Consider the following 14,968-nt stretch of genomic DNA (forward strand, 5'->3'; position numbering starts at 1 on the left):
TCACATTTGAATGAGAGAAAATTTATCCTCAAGGTAAATTCTCCTACCTTACCTCAAGGGTAGACCAAAATATGTGATTTTAATCTTTGAGCATTTGAATGACGAATATCCAAATCTATGCAAGATGCAAGCAATACAAAATTTGAATATTCTACTTTCTACTCCAACAATTGCTTTGTCATTCATTTTCTCTATTTTAACTTATCCAAAGCATTTGAAACATAATGTGTCAATTTGCTATTGGTTTAAGGATGTCATGCTCACTACAAAGGAGAGGAGAATGCTCAATCTTCCTACATGCCCTATTCTGCCAAGAAAAAGGGATGCCAAGCATTGTACATTCTATCTCATCCCATCAATGGAACCAAATTGTTGAGGAATTCAAGCTCAATGAAATGGGGTATTGCAAAACACTTATTCTATCAAGCACTCTCCATGATCATAGCGAAACCTACCTCACACTTAGGCCACATTCATCTTTCATGTGTTGAAATGTATCCAGATGTGTTAGATTCTTCCTTTCTATGGTTGTGCAAATGTGGTAAAAATATGAGGACTATGAGTAACGTTACCAATATGTCACTAATCTTACACAAAAATCAAAACATTTATCATCATCATGCCTCCTCGATGCCTCTAAATTGCTCATGTGAGCTTTGGGGTTACATATTTGATACCTGTAAGAGTACAATATATTGCATTGTTGTTTTTTATATCTAGAAAAAACATGCTTTAATGGTGTATTTGAATTTTCAAGAAAGCAAGGCCTCACTCTGCAAAGGAAGTCTCATGTTAGACTTAAGGGTTACCCTAGCCTTTCCTTTAAACAACCAAATGATATGCATGCTTTTGTGTGGTAGTGGATGACACATGCAAGCGGAGGAGGATTCTACCAATGTTTTATATGTCTACCTAGTTTTAGTAATGCTTCGTACAACTCTCACTAGAATTGCGGATTTGTTCTTGGTGGAAATTGCATCTTTTTAAATTTAGCATTTCTTATGTATAGGAATTGTGCCTCGTTTTGTGGTCATTTTTGTGAGTCCTCTTTTATGTATGATCATATTTATATGTCTACCTAGTTTTAGTAATGCTTCATACAACTCACATTAGAATTGCGGATTTGTTCTTGGTGGAAATTGCATCTTTTTAAATTTAGCATTTCTTATGTATAGGAATTGTGCCTCATTTTGTGGTCATTTTTGTGAGTCCTCTTTTATGTATGATCATATTACAAAAAGAAAGGTACATTAGAGAAAATGCAAGGCTAATAGTGGCAATGTGATAAGCTTGGTTTTAAAGATAAAGGCATATAAGGGCCATACATGCATGGCAAGCCATGTTAAAGTTTTCTTTAATAGATGGTTGCAATTGCTTGGCATTATAAAGACATTAAGTATTGGAGAACCATTGCTTAACATATAAAGACATTAAGGATTGGAGAACCATGTTAAGATTTTATTTAATAAAGATGCTAAGCAATGGCAAACCATGTTAAGATTTTCTTTTTTGCTAAATAGTTGCAATAGTGATTGACATTATAAAGAGTAAAAAAATAATGCATGTCCAAACAATGTCTATGCAATGATTTGATCTCTTTTGATTGAATAAACAAATTGGAGTGGACACCTTCCTACCAAGGGACTCTTAATAGTTCTCTTTCCTCAATGGAATTGTATAATAAGAATGGATGATCAATGGTGAAGGTAAGAAAATAGTCTCATTTGTAAAGAAGGAAGGAGATACTTTAAGCAAGAATGTTAAGCCATTTGTGGCCATTAATGAAGCCAATGCCAAGGAAAGGCCTCACTTCTTGATAGCTTAGTTGCCTTGACCAAGAAGCTCGCCATCGTGGTTGTGCACCAGGACCCCAACATTTGTATTCTCCAAAGAAAACAGTTCTTTAAAAAGGACAAAAGAGCATGTGTTACTTTCTCTTCCTTAGATAGTTGCACAAAAGTAAACATTCTAATTCTCATGAATATGGTTAACTAAACTTATTAAGGAAATGGCATGATAAAACTATGCTTTCCATTTTTTTACACACAAACACTCAAATTCTTATCTAGTTGAACTATGTTCTATGAGAGTTTTCATATACATAAAAACTAGCAAGTCATACAAGATATAGTTTACTCTAGCATCTCACAAGATATAGTTTACTCTAGCATCTCATTCATTTGAGTTCTCACTTGGAACTTGCAACCCTAAAAAACTAGCAAGCCATAAAGAAGTGAAAATATATCATATTTCCCGAGTTCTATTTCATTTTTCTAAAACTTTCAAATCACATATGACATTACCTCACTTTAAGGCACACATTGGGAAAATGTAGAAATAAACATAACTAATAGCTAGAGATGACTTACATGCTTCTCAATAATGCTTTAAGTTCTACAAAAATCAACCCATGCACCTATTTCTTAAAATTAAGAGAAAATAGTGGTTTTAGACTAAGTCAAGTCCTTGTAAGTACTTCTTATACCAATAAGTAATGAACATACATCGATACACGACTTTCTAGTATGTTGTTGGAACATATTATGCATAGGAACACACCACTAACTTTATGTCTACACATTACAAACCAGTGTATCTTTCTAGTATGTTGTTGGAACATATTATTCATGGGAACACACCACTAACTTTATGTCTACACATTACAAACCATACTTTTAGCCAATTCTAACTTTGGTTACTAAATCACAAATGACTCGTAAGCATTAGCCCAAGAAAAATTTTGCATCTGTGTTAAGCATTGATTCTTCACTTTCTACAAAATTGGCTATATCCTACTAGAAGAATCTTGCCTATGTTGACATAAGCCTATGTTGTCACAAGAGATACACTCACTTAGGGTGATGTCGCAAGTGACCCACCCTATATTGAGGGATTGAATGCAAGTATGAACTATTTTTAGGTGGCCTCGCAAATGGAGCTTTACCTATGTTGGTAGGCCAAAGATCAAGAATTGCATTTGACTAAATACATAGGAAAATAATATGTGGGATGTAGATGAATAACACATTGACTCCTCAAGGAGCTTAGCTTAAGAACTAGATTCTAGTGCTAAAATTATTGTCCATATATACCATTTCATGCAATGTTTACTTAATTTTTGCTATCACATGCCCCAACCATAGTAAGTGAAATCACCTACTATGGTGGCCAAAAAAGAATGAACGCAGGCATGTTTTACCTTGTAACCATAAAGAGGATGGTTACCTATATGGTTTCTTCACTTTAGACCAATCATGAGTCTATCCAAGATCATCAATCATATCTTTTTACAAGGCTTTCTTTGCTCACTAGCTTGAGCTTAGATGTTTTCTAGAACAATACTTAAATTCTTCAAATGTGCTTAGTTGTATGAGATTTTGGCTTGGTGTGCATGATACAACATCTTGCACAAGCTAGGAGGTTTCACTATGTGGAGACCCCTGATATCACATGCATTCAAGGCCTAGCCAAAAAACTCATTCATCTATGATTTGTTCAATGATTAGAGTACACCCTTTTTCTACAAGATTGAGTATTCCCTCTAAATGCTACCAGCAATATTTTAAATCTTTTATTGGATCCACATAATTTACTTCTTATATTTTTTAGTGGATCCCCCCTCAAGTGCACAAGCAACACCTCACAAAAACTAGACAATAGGTGCATTTTCTTGAGAGTGAGTTTTCTACAAGTTGTCATTCACATACAAATGGACTCATGAAAAACCTATCTTCTACACTTATTATAATGTATCTGGTTCAAGTCAATGAAGTGTGTGTAACCTTAGCCATAGCTTTTTCTCATGTAAGTAAGAATGAATGTTTTCAACTATTGTGACCAATAGGTACATGGGAAATGTCTTTCTTCTATAGAGGGTTGGTTAAATTCTTAGTGAGAGAAAAGTACATATATAAAGACTCTTCAACAAAAATGAGTTTTCTACATTATGGCTCTAAAAGTTACCTCAAAAATATATATCATAGATTTTTTTATAGAGACTTGAATGTACATGATATAGGAATTTTCTAAATATGCCTACCTCAAAAATACTAGCAAGTTAGAGCTTTTAACCTAGTAATTATAATTATGTTTACAATAAAATTATAATTGCAATATATTTATGTTTCATGAATGCAAAGATTGGTCTAATAATACTAATTATTATGTTTGCATTAAAGGGTTCAAAGACCTTGGCAAAACAAAACTTACTCTCTACGGCTAGTGTCCCCCCAATCATACCAGCCATCGGGAATGATGATGTTGTCAAAATAGGTATAGGCAAACAAGATCCGTGCATATTGTCCCCATGCACGACCCAAGTATAGAAGCCCTGTTCCTGTCACCCTACATTGCACAAATGCGAACCCTGTGTTATCTCCTGGTGAGTTCCTCTGAGAAGCAGCTATGGCACCATAAGTCACTGCATTGGCATGCAACTCACAACTCTGCAGCAACCCATCCAACAATTATGAGTAATGAGAGTTGTTCAAAGAGAGAGAGAGAGAGAGAGAGTGTGTGTGTGTGTGTGTGTGTGTGTGTGCACATGTGCATGCATGCATGTGTGTGTGTGTGTGTGTGTGTGTGTGTGTGTGTGTGTGTGTGTGTGTGTGTGTGTGTGTGTGTGTGTGTGTGTGTGTGTGTGTGTGTGTGTGTGTGTGTGTGTGTGTGTGTGTGTGTGTGTGTGTGTGTGTGTGTGTGTGTGTGTGTGTGTGTGTGTGCACGCATGCATGCGTGCGTGCGCACGCGCACACGCGAGGCAAGGGGAGGGAGGGTTAGGATACTTGTGCTTGTTTCATTGTGTGTGTGCACAGATACATGCACACGTGTGTTGTGTGTGCTTTTTGAAATGGTAACATCAATAACATAGTATATCACTTTACAACTACTACAAATACACTACTAATTGTTAACAATTCAAATATCATCTAACAAAGTAGAACAAAGTTAGGAATGGAAAAAATTTTATCTATAAGTAAACAACAACCATTTTGTTATTGTTGCAATTGGCAAGTTACATTGGATATCAAAGTGGTGTTATAAGTAAAGTGATAAGACATTTCAATGGTAGGAATAACAATCCTCCATTAGACAAATATCCTTTGGCAGATATCTAATTGAATTATAAACTACTAATAAGATAATTGAATCGTGTAGAATAATCAATAATATTTTTGCTAGAAAGAGGAATATATTAAATGGTACAATCCTAATCCTAACAATGGTCCACTTAAAGAATATTAGAATCATCAACCTCCGATGCATAATCTAGACTATGTAATAGAGTATATGTACTCACATCATCAACACCCAAGATAGGTGCAAGCCAACATGTGAATGCTTATTTAGAAGTGGGTCAACAAACTATGTTTCTATCAATTCTCAAGAGATGGGGTTAGACTAATGATAGTGAAGGAAGATAAGGACAATTTCACAGTATATTTAGCTACATTAAATGTAAATGTGTGTGCACATACTAGCTAAAGTATGTGTATGTGTATGTGTATGTGTACAAGCACATACACAATGTGTGTATTTGTAAGTATGTGTGTATGCATCAAGGTATATGTGTGAGACCAACCTAAGGTTAATGTAGGAGAGATTATTTTGTTACAACATCATTTCTTTCTTGTTTGAATCAATGATGGTTTAACTTACCAAATATAGTGACCTTCCGTCCCCAAATATGAAGTCAATAGCTCCTTCTATGTAGCATCTTAGAAAGAAATGTCTCCCGACATGATCAAACAATGTGTCTTGTGCACCCAACATCCTACAATCTATGAAGGCTGCTTTGTCACCCGAGATCCTCAATGCAACTGCTTGCATACCTTGTGCTCCTGGCAAGGGAGATGGTGATGTATTCTGCAATGTCACAATCCAATTAGATCATGCAATATATGCAATAAGTGTAATCTAAAAGTTGTGCAATGCATATAGTAGGTATCATCTACTGAAACTAGGTCCATACAATCCATTTGCTAGGTTTCCTTGAGCTTGAAATAACTATTGCATACACCACACAAGATTAAGATTATATTGGGTGGATGTGTGTGTCAAAAAGAATATGCATGCAGGTGCCATGATGTTTGGAAACTATGACCCATCATGTAACATTGGCTTACATAGAGAAATGAAAAATTAAACTAATGTATAAAGTTTGCCCCATCAAAATTAAGCAATTCTCAATAATGATCTCACTTCATTCTTCTAAGAACCACCTTGTGAATCATGTGGTCGTGCCCAAAAAATGAATCCAAAAGAAGCATTATGTTTAGTAAGGTGTCACATTGGTGCTCCCTTTTATCAGTACCAATATTGCCTACCATGGTAACACAAGCAATGTATATAAGAAAACATCACAAGTGTTTAAAATGTGATGCCTCATGCTATAAAATAAGAATATCCATACCTGAAATGTGATATCTCGGGCTACAAAATAGTCAGAATCAATGGCCACAGATGCTGATGAAAATGTACCAAGAGGATCCCCATATTGACTTCTATCACCAGCCTTGGCATTCCATGTGATTATTGTAATGGCCCTTCCAGAGCCTTGGAAAGTTATGAATGGTTTTCTATAAGGCACATATACTTTCTCCCTGCATTAACCATCATCACTCCTCAATTCCATACACTTGTTTTTCACAACCACCTTAATGTTTAAGTAATTTGATTACACTTATTGGTTTTGGAAAAATGCAAATAGCATCAACTTGTAAGATCACCTAAGTTAGAGCGGTTAGCATGGCCAAATTATTTCTAACCAAGGTTTTAGTGTTATCTAGTCACAACTAGGTAGATAATACTTATCTATGCAACCATAGATCTTACAAGGTAAAAAATTTAGTACAATTTCTCATCTTGCATTCATCACTACATAAAGCATAGTAATTGCTAAGTTCAACAAATAAGAGTCACTCTTCCCAACAAAAGTCTAACTTAACCACCTTAAGATTTATATTACTATTAACATGAGAAATAAGTAGAGAGAAGAATACATGATATGTTGAATGACGAGATTCATAACTAATGTGGACACATCCCTTGGAGTTTGAAGCTCCTTTGAACACACTAAATTAGAAAGAAGCATACATTATATGACTAAAGCATGGATTATTGTACTAGAAAATAATATAATATATACCTCTAAAAAATAAAATATAAAACTAGAGGCCTTTTGGGATGCCAAGATGGAATTCAAGTAGTGGAGATGGCATATTGCCTTAAAAAAGTTAATGCACAAACCCCAAGTTGCAATCTCATTTCAGAATTGCATGTCAAAAGAGTGGAATGGATAGTGAGGAATGTTTCCTATGATATATTGGCTAATTATTGTTGGGCTTTGTCCAAGCTTGTTCACATTTTGTAGATGGAAGTATCATGCATTTTAATGGGAATGAAAAGAGAACCCAACTAGACAACTTGTCATTCACTAGTTGTATATGACTCATAAAGGACAATCCTACATGTGCATTGAAGTAATAAGTGGCTCTTGCACTCTCTTGGCTAATATGAGGCATCCCCCTCCACCCTTATGGGAGTTTGGGGGTGTCTGTCATATCTCATGAAAAAAAATTGTATATTGTGGATTTTCCCTTTCGTATGATAGTTCCATAATATTGTGTGTGGGTGAATCATGCATATTTATGTGTGCATGTGTGTGTGTGTGTGTGTGTGTGTGTGTGTGTGTGTGTGTGTGTGTGTGTGTGTGTGTGTGTGTGTGTGTGTGTGTGTGTGTGTGTGTCTTCATGTGCTCATGCACATGATTGGAGTGCCAATGAATTGTTGGATTCCTCACCCATATTTGTTGCACAATTTTTCACATTATTAGATTGTTTACAAAGTTTCATACAACATTTACAACCAAATGTGCCAAAAACCGCTAGCTCTATTGGTACTGAAATGGTGTAATAAATCCAAGGTCATGGGTTCCATGCTTGTGGCCAACAATGCAGCACCTTGTATGATGTATAATGTCAGAAAGTTGATTATGGCTCCACTGGGTTGGTCATGAAGATGGATGTTTAAATGAGACCACTTGTAAAAATGCATGGATAAGGGTTTGGACGCCCCTTAATCACGTATTGATGTAAGCCCGATATTCAATTAATATAAAAAACCATTTCGCGTCTAACGTTTACAGCCAAAATTCAAACATTCAAACTAGGTTAAGCACTCCAAATTGAAAGGCATCGAATTGTTGATCTTTTTTTTAAATCTTCCCTCCATTTTTCTGAATGATTCCATAGCCATCCCTCCAAGAGGGACCTCATTTGTGATCTTTCTGAAAACTCTTAGTGTTACCCTCCTTTCCTTTTCTTATGGACTTACTAATTTTTTCCATTGTCTTCTCATTTTAGGACATAACTCTATTAATTGTGCAAAAGTTATATATGATTTCCTACCCATCATATCTCTTTTCAGGTTATGGTCATTTTTCCCTTCACCTAATGGAAAGTTCGAAGTATGATAATGTACCTTAGGTTTATGTCCCTCCTTTTTTGCTTTCTTCTTTCCTTTCTTTTCCTTTCTTCCTCTTTCCTTGGGTTCCTCTCTCTCTCTCTCTCTCTCTCTCTCTCTCTCTCTCTCTCTATATATATATATATATATATATATATATCCTCCTTTTGGTTGGAGGCATTACATCGATTGTCCTATTTTCCTTACTCTTTTCTTGAAGAAAGATACAATAAATGAATTTACATTGTTGATAATGGTTAGTAAGGACTCGCATTAAAATTTTGTTGCAGATACATTAAAGAAAAATAGAGTAAGAGAGAGGCTAGGGGCCCTATAAGGGGGAGGGCCGGGGGGCATAAGGCAGTTACCTGTAGACGCCCGGGCGGATGATGATCTCGATGCGGTATTTGTTGTCGAGCTGGACAAGGTCGATGGCGCCCTGGACGGTGCGGGAGTGGCCACGCCCCGCGGGGTCCACCACGATCACTCGCACGGGCCGGCGATGCAATGGGCGCAGGCGCGCGTGCGTGAACTGGAACAGCGCCTCGTAAAGCCGCTTCAGCAGATCCCGCCGCCTCCTCTTCTTCTTCTCCCGCCTCCCCACATTCACGTCCAGCGTATTCGTCCTCTCGCTCTGGTTCGCCACCCGAACCTCACCACGGTTCATACCTCCCCACCAACCCTGGTTAGCCACGCCAACCCAACCACGGTTCATACCTGCCTCGCCCTCCTGAGCCGCCGTAACCTGACTGCGGTTCTCGCCCCCGCCACCTTGGTTTACCCTCCCCACCACCCCTCCACTCTTCGCCATCACCGCAGCAAGAAAGACCACATAATATACCACGATAGCCTGAACCCTCTTCCCTCGCCTCGTTCCTTCCATCTTTAATTCATGCACTGCGAAATCACATCAAGGATTGCAGGTACTGCGGCTGATCAAATCACGTACAGCTACTGCAGCTCCATCTTGGTTCCGAGGACAGCTTCTCTTTTCTTTGACAGTTTAGTCCTCTCTCTCTCTCTCTCTCTCTCTCAGAGTCTTTGAGCTCAGAAATGATCACATGCCAGTATCCAAGAACCTGTCGAATTGTGGTAGACTGGGGGAGGGAGGGGTAAAGAACCAAACCCCAGCTGCTGCAAACAAAAGGTGCACGCTTAGCTCATAATAAAGCAAAGCTAGTTAGCCATAAGAAGAGTGAAAGAAGACGTTGCTGCGAGCCTAAGCCTCTCTCAGGTTTTCCCAAAGGTCTTGTGGTGACGAGAAAGGCACACTAAAGAAGCTCTCTCACAGGCAGAGAGAGAGAGAGAGAGAGAGGACACAGAAGATGATGATGATGAAGAAGAAGAAGAAGAAGAAGAAGCCCGCTAAGTTGCTTGGGCTTTCAGCCAATGCGGCTTAGTCCCCCCTTGAATTAAGTCACAAGCTTGACACAAGCAACCGTCTTACCTAAACTTGCTTTTAAGCGGCCTCCTTGTGTTGTTAGTCGTTGTCTCCTCCCTCTAAATAAAAAAGCCTTGGCCATGCAAAAAGGGTGGTTGCATGACAAGCATATATTACTTAACTTGGGTTCTCCCATGCCCATGACGTGCAGCTCTTAACAACTATTTGAATCTGGGAAGTGTAACCCATTTGAATCCAATGCCACTCACGTTTGTGTACCTTGTATGTCCGCTACCCATGTAGCTTATTCGGGTGTCGTATGTGCATGGTCTTTCAATTTTATGTAAAGAGTTGTATTCAATGTTTACAAACAATGTTATGAAAAACAACCATTTTTCATTCAAAACCATCTTAAGACATCGATCTCGAAAAAGAATCTAGCTCACATCTTGGCCAGTTGTTGCACAAATTAAATTGGGCAACTTTTACATTCCACTAAGGCTACAAGACTTCTCAAATTCTATACTCATATGTGTATTCATGATACACAAATTATTATGGGCTTGCTTGTTTAAGGGATTGTCAAACAAGTTCTTACGAACAAGACTACCCATTATATAACATTTAAAAGCAACTACTTTGCAAAAATTACATGGAAGCATTCCCATGGAGGGTGGACAAGTAGCAATTATGAGAAGATCAGTGTCCAACCAATGGTTTCTGCTCTTCAACATAACCTTTCAAGTTGTCAACAAAAGTAAATTTTAGAAAGTATACATGTAATCTTGTCTATCACATCTAACCTAGAACTTAGCCCTAAGAACTTTCATCAAATAAACCTAAGAACTTTCATTTCTAAAGTAGAACTTAGCCCTAAGAACTTTCATCAAATAAACCTTCTAAGACTTGATTGTGTTTATGACACCTCCAAAAAGTTTACTACAAGTCAACAACATGTATGTGCAATACTAAGTTAATTAAGCTTATATTTATGATCAATATGTTGTGGGTCAAAGTCCCTCTAATTGCTAAAGTGGATTATAGTTGTTTTCCTTCCTTCAATATAGAGAGGGCTATGCCCATTGTGCTTGCAATGTGTTTTGCTTGTGATGGTGTGCCTAACCCTAGTTTAGAAGGAGTCATTTAAGTGCCCCTTTGGCTTCCTAAGTAGGTTGTATGTGTTGTATGTGTGACCCTCAAAATTAGTGTATATTGCAAAAAATAACTTCAACTTTTGGCTTATCAAGTCTCATCACCCCTTGTATGTCTTCTTCCTCCATGTGATTGGACTTCGTGATCGTTCAAATGATAAATATATGTTTCTTTTTAAGAACTCTATGAAAGATAGTTGGACTTAGTACTTTGTTCTTTTTAATAACTTTATGATAAATAGTTGCACTTAGTACTTTGTTATGTTTCCCTTATGTAATTTGACTTTGCACTTCATAGAATAATATTTATTTAATTATTTTCTATGGTTTCATGATATGGCAAATTATAGCTTCTAATGAATGTAACTCATAATTAAGTCTCTCACCAATGTGAACATTTTACTATCACTTCTCATGTAATTTTGAAAGTAGTTTGAAACTGACTTGAATGGTTGACTAAGAATGTTGATCATTTCTTGATTATGAGTTTTTTATTTAAGGTGGCCAAAAAGAACAGCTAAAATCTCATGCATCGTCATTTTGACATTGAAAAGGATTTGTATGATGTTTATAACTAAAAGTGTAAGCATAAGCACTATCATTAAAATCTCACACATCATCATTTTGAAAATGAAATGGATTTTTATGATGTTTCTAATTAAAAAGTATAAGCATTGTCATTAAAATTAGACCCAATTTCACCTCACTCTAAGGCTCACAATAAAAATCTAATTGAAATGGTGTAAAACCAACTCAACTTCACCCACCAAACAAGCCTAAATCAATGTGTTTGAATATAAGGTGTATATCAATCAAAAACTTCAAACCACATTAAGAAAATTAGGGTCAAAGCATGTGTAAGTGGCCAGATTTTTGTCTTTTCAATGCCAGTTAGCATATGAGAAAATGACCCTACAAAAAAATGTTGGTAATTCACAATGACTAAAACTTTGTCAACTTTTGTACTTTTAAATTGATCACATTCTCAAGAGATGTTCATTTATATACAATAAGGTATGTATTATGTTTTACTCAAGACATGATCATATGCGTTCTATGGGTGTCCAGCAATGCACTTTTCAATTGTGCCCTTGACATTAAAAGTGGGCCACCTATTCATGCTTTCATTCACTAATTGGTGTCATTGTCAGATATATCACAAAATAGGTTTACATGTTTTCAAGTTCTTACCTCAATTCTATAAATAGAATCCATGTTGTATCTTTATCATGTTCTCCCTTCAAGGTTGTTGTCTTGTAAGTACATTTTATGCACCTATTGAAGCTCATTATGAATTTTTAATTCAAGTGACAAAGGGCTATGAGAGAAATTAGGCTATTAAAAAATGTACTCTTTAGATGCTTTAATGGGAGGGCTTGATGGTGATATCCTTATAAAGAGAATCTTTCCTCACTAAGTCTTGGGTTTCTGTCAAAACAACAGAAGCCTAAACAGAAAGAGGATAAATAGTACTCACAGGTTTGGACTTGACCCTCCTACCCCACCATGTTTTGGACAATAGTGTACTTAGTATAAGTAGTTGTTGACTTGTATTAATTGGCTTAAATGACCCAACACATCTAGAATTTTTTATTTCTATCTCACTTGTTTCAGATATGCTATCCTTGTAGATGCTAGATGTATTGGTGTTTTTTTAAGCACCAAAGTACTTTCATTTTCACATGTAATAAGTCATGCATTTCAATTTTCTATTTGACTGCATTGTTGTCTTCTCTCAACCCTCCATGCAATGTTGGAAACAACTAAGAATATTTCCTCGAACAAAAAATCCCATAATATTTACGACAACATTTAAGGCCATATTTAAGACCACGTCACCTCTTTAAATTGTACCTCTATTCAACTTTTAATTTTGTGACCCCACCTTGCCCCAACATTTTAGAGTTAGTTTCTAAATTACTTGTAACACATACATAAATTTTGTGTAAAATATGAACATTGAGCTCACCCCCTTGCAAATTGTATAAACTTGAGGGGAAAATGACAATATTTAGCAAGCTTGTGTACATTAAGCTACCTTGCTTGCTAAATAGTGCATTGATTTTAAAGCCGATGTACATTAAGCTACCATGCATGCCAAATAGTGCATGCATTTTAAAGTTTCATAAAGGTCTACTCTAAAGACCCTATGTTGTAAATTGTAACTAAACAAGAGGGGGATAAAAGGGTTGAGGGTGGTCACCTCAAAAGAAACCCTATGTATAAAATGTGTAAAATTAAATAGAGATATCATTCTTATGTGCACAAACTTGAGATCTCTTGCTTCCTTAGTCTTACCTTTTTCCTTCCACCATAGCCAATGATTGAGAGAGAGAGAGAGAGAGAGAGAGAGAGAGAGAGAGAGAGAGAGAGAGAGAAGGTGTGTGTGTGTGTGTGTGTGTGTGTGTGTGCACACGCACGCACGCACGCGTGTGTGTTCCTTCTCCTTCTTCCTCTCACACCCATGGCCACATGAAGAGATGGAAAGCCCAAGATAGCCACATCCTTGAGAGAGAGAGAGAGAGAGAGAGAGAGAGAGAGAGAGAGAGAGAGAGAGAGAGAGAGAGAGAGAGAGAGAGAGAGAGAGAGAGAGAGAGAGAGAGAGAGAGAGAGAGAGAGAGTGTGTGTGTGTGTGTGTGTGTGTGTGTGTGTGTGTGTGTGTGTGTGTGCGTGTGCGTGTGTGTGTGTGTTTGTTCCTTCTCCTTCCTCCTCTCACACCCATGGCCACATGAAGAGATGGAAAGCCCAAGATAACCACATCCGAGAGAGAGAGAGAGAGAGAGAGAGAGAGAGAGAGAGAGAGAGAGAGAGAGAGAGAGAGAGAGAGAGAGAGAGAGAGAGAGAGAGAGAGAGAGAGAGAGAGAGAGAGAGAGAGAGAGTGTGTGTGTGTGTGTGTGTGTGTGTGTGTGTGTGTGTGTGTGTGTGTGTGTGTGTGTGTGTGTGTGTGTGTGTGTGTGTGTGTGTGTGTGTGTGTGTGTGTGTGTGTGTGTGTGTGTGTGTGTGTGTGTGTGTGTGTGTGTGTGTGTGTGTGTGTGTGTGTGTGTGTGTGTGTGTGTGTGTGTGTGTGTGTGTGTGTGTGTGTGTGTGTGTGTGTGTGTGTGTGTGTGTGTGTGTGTGTGTGTGTGTGTGTGAAAGGGAGGGTGGGAGAGGGACCAAGGAGAAGCTTCCCTTCTATGTTCTTCCTTGCATTACTCTTCTTTTACTTTTTGTTCTCAACATGGTATTCATAGAGCAAGTGGAGGAAAGATCGAATTGAACAAGTGGCTTGAGGAATATCATGAGAGCATCCCTTTATTAGACCTCCTATCCAAGAATTGGTCTACAACAAGAGATGTAGAATATGGTGAACCTACCACACTCGTTCATGAATTTCCATTGATTTCTTACATTCATGGGCTTGAGTGAAGAGAGACTAGTTGGCTCAAATTTGGAATATAAGCTAACAATATCAGGTAGCTTGTTCCAAAGAGAGTGGAAGCTCTAGTAAGAGTATTTTATATTCCCAATAGTGTATGGAGCTCCCAAGAAGTGCAACGTATGCTCTGAGTGAGGATTAGGAACTAGACCATTTCAGTTGATGCAGTTGTGATACTCCTAAGCTCATGCACAATATAGAAACCATACACATTACAAGAGACATATATTTCTGCATATGATATTTACTATTACAATCATTGCTCTCCATGAAAATTAGTGTAGCACAATGAGTGCCCACCTACTATTTGTTTATGGTTCATGGGCACCACAAGTAAGATACCTACTTGAGTTGAGCAATATTATGTTTTCAGAGTTGCAGACTAATGTTGTTAGTGCAGATAACTTACCCAATATTGTACAACAACATTGAGAATCTCTCTATTGTCTTCACATACTAGCTAGTCCTATATACTATCTATACATGATGAATAGTAGTATATACATGGAAGGAAAGTAAGTTGTACTTATACTCAAAATAGTTTTCCAACCATAAGATAGG

General features: G+C 37.4%; 1 protein-coding gene across 1 annotated transcript; it reads right to left on the reverse strand.

Moving 5' to 3' along the window:
* Positions 1-1,515: 1,515 nt before the first annotated feature.
* Positions 1,516-9,799, reverse strand: LOC148016366 (putative pectinesterase 68). The gene is made up of 5 exons (XM_087664555.1): positions 8,829-9,799; positions 6,410-6,599; positions 5,656-5,862; positions 4,210-4,445; positions 1,516-1,901 (listed from the first exon to the last, which is right to left on the reverse strand). Exons 1-5 carry the CDS (start codon positions 9,341-9,343, stop codon positions 1,748-1,750), a joined length of 1,302 nt encoding a protein of 433 aa, XP_087520681.1. The 5' UTR covers positions 9,344-9,799; the 3' UTR covers positions 1,516-1,747.
* Between the last annotated feature and the right edge of the window lie 5,169 nt (positions 9,800-14,968).

Source organism: Lygodium microphyllum, chromosome 23 (assembly GCF_053477565.2).
Source record: "Lygodium microphyllum isolate KBCC chromosome 23, Lygodium_microphyllum_v1.1.10, whole genome shotgun sequence".
Taxonomy (NCBI): domain Eukaryota; kingdom Viridiplantae; phylum Streptophyta; class Polypodiopsida; order Schizaeales; family Lygodiaceae; genus Lygodium; species Lygodium microphyllum.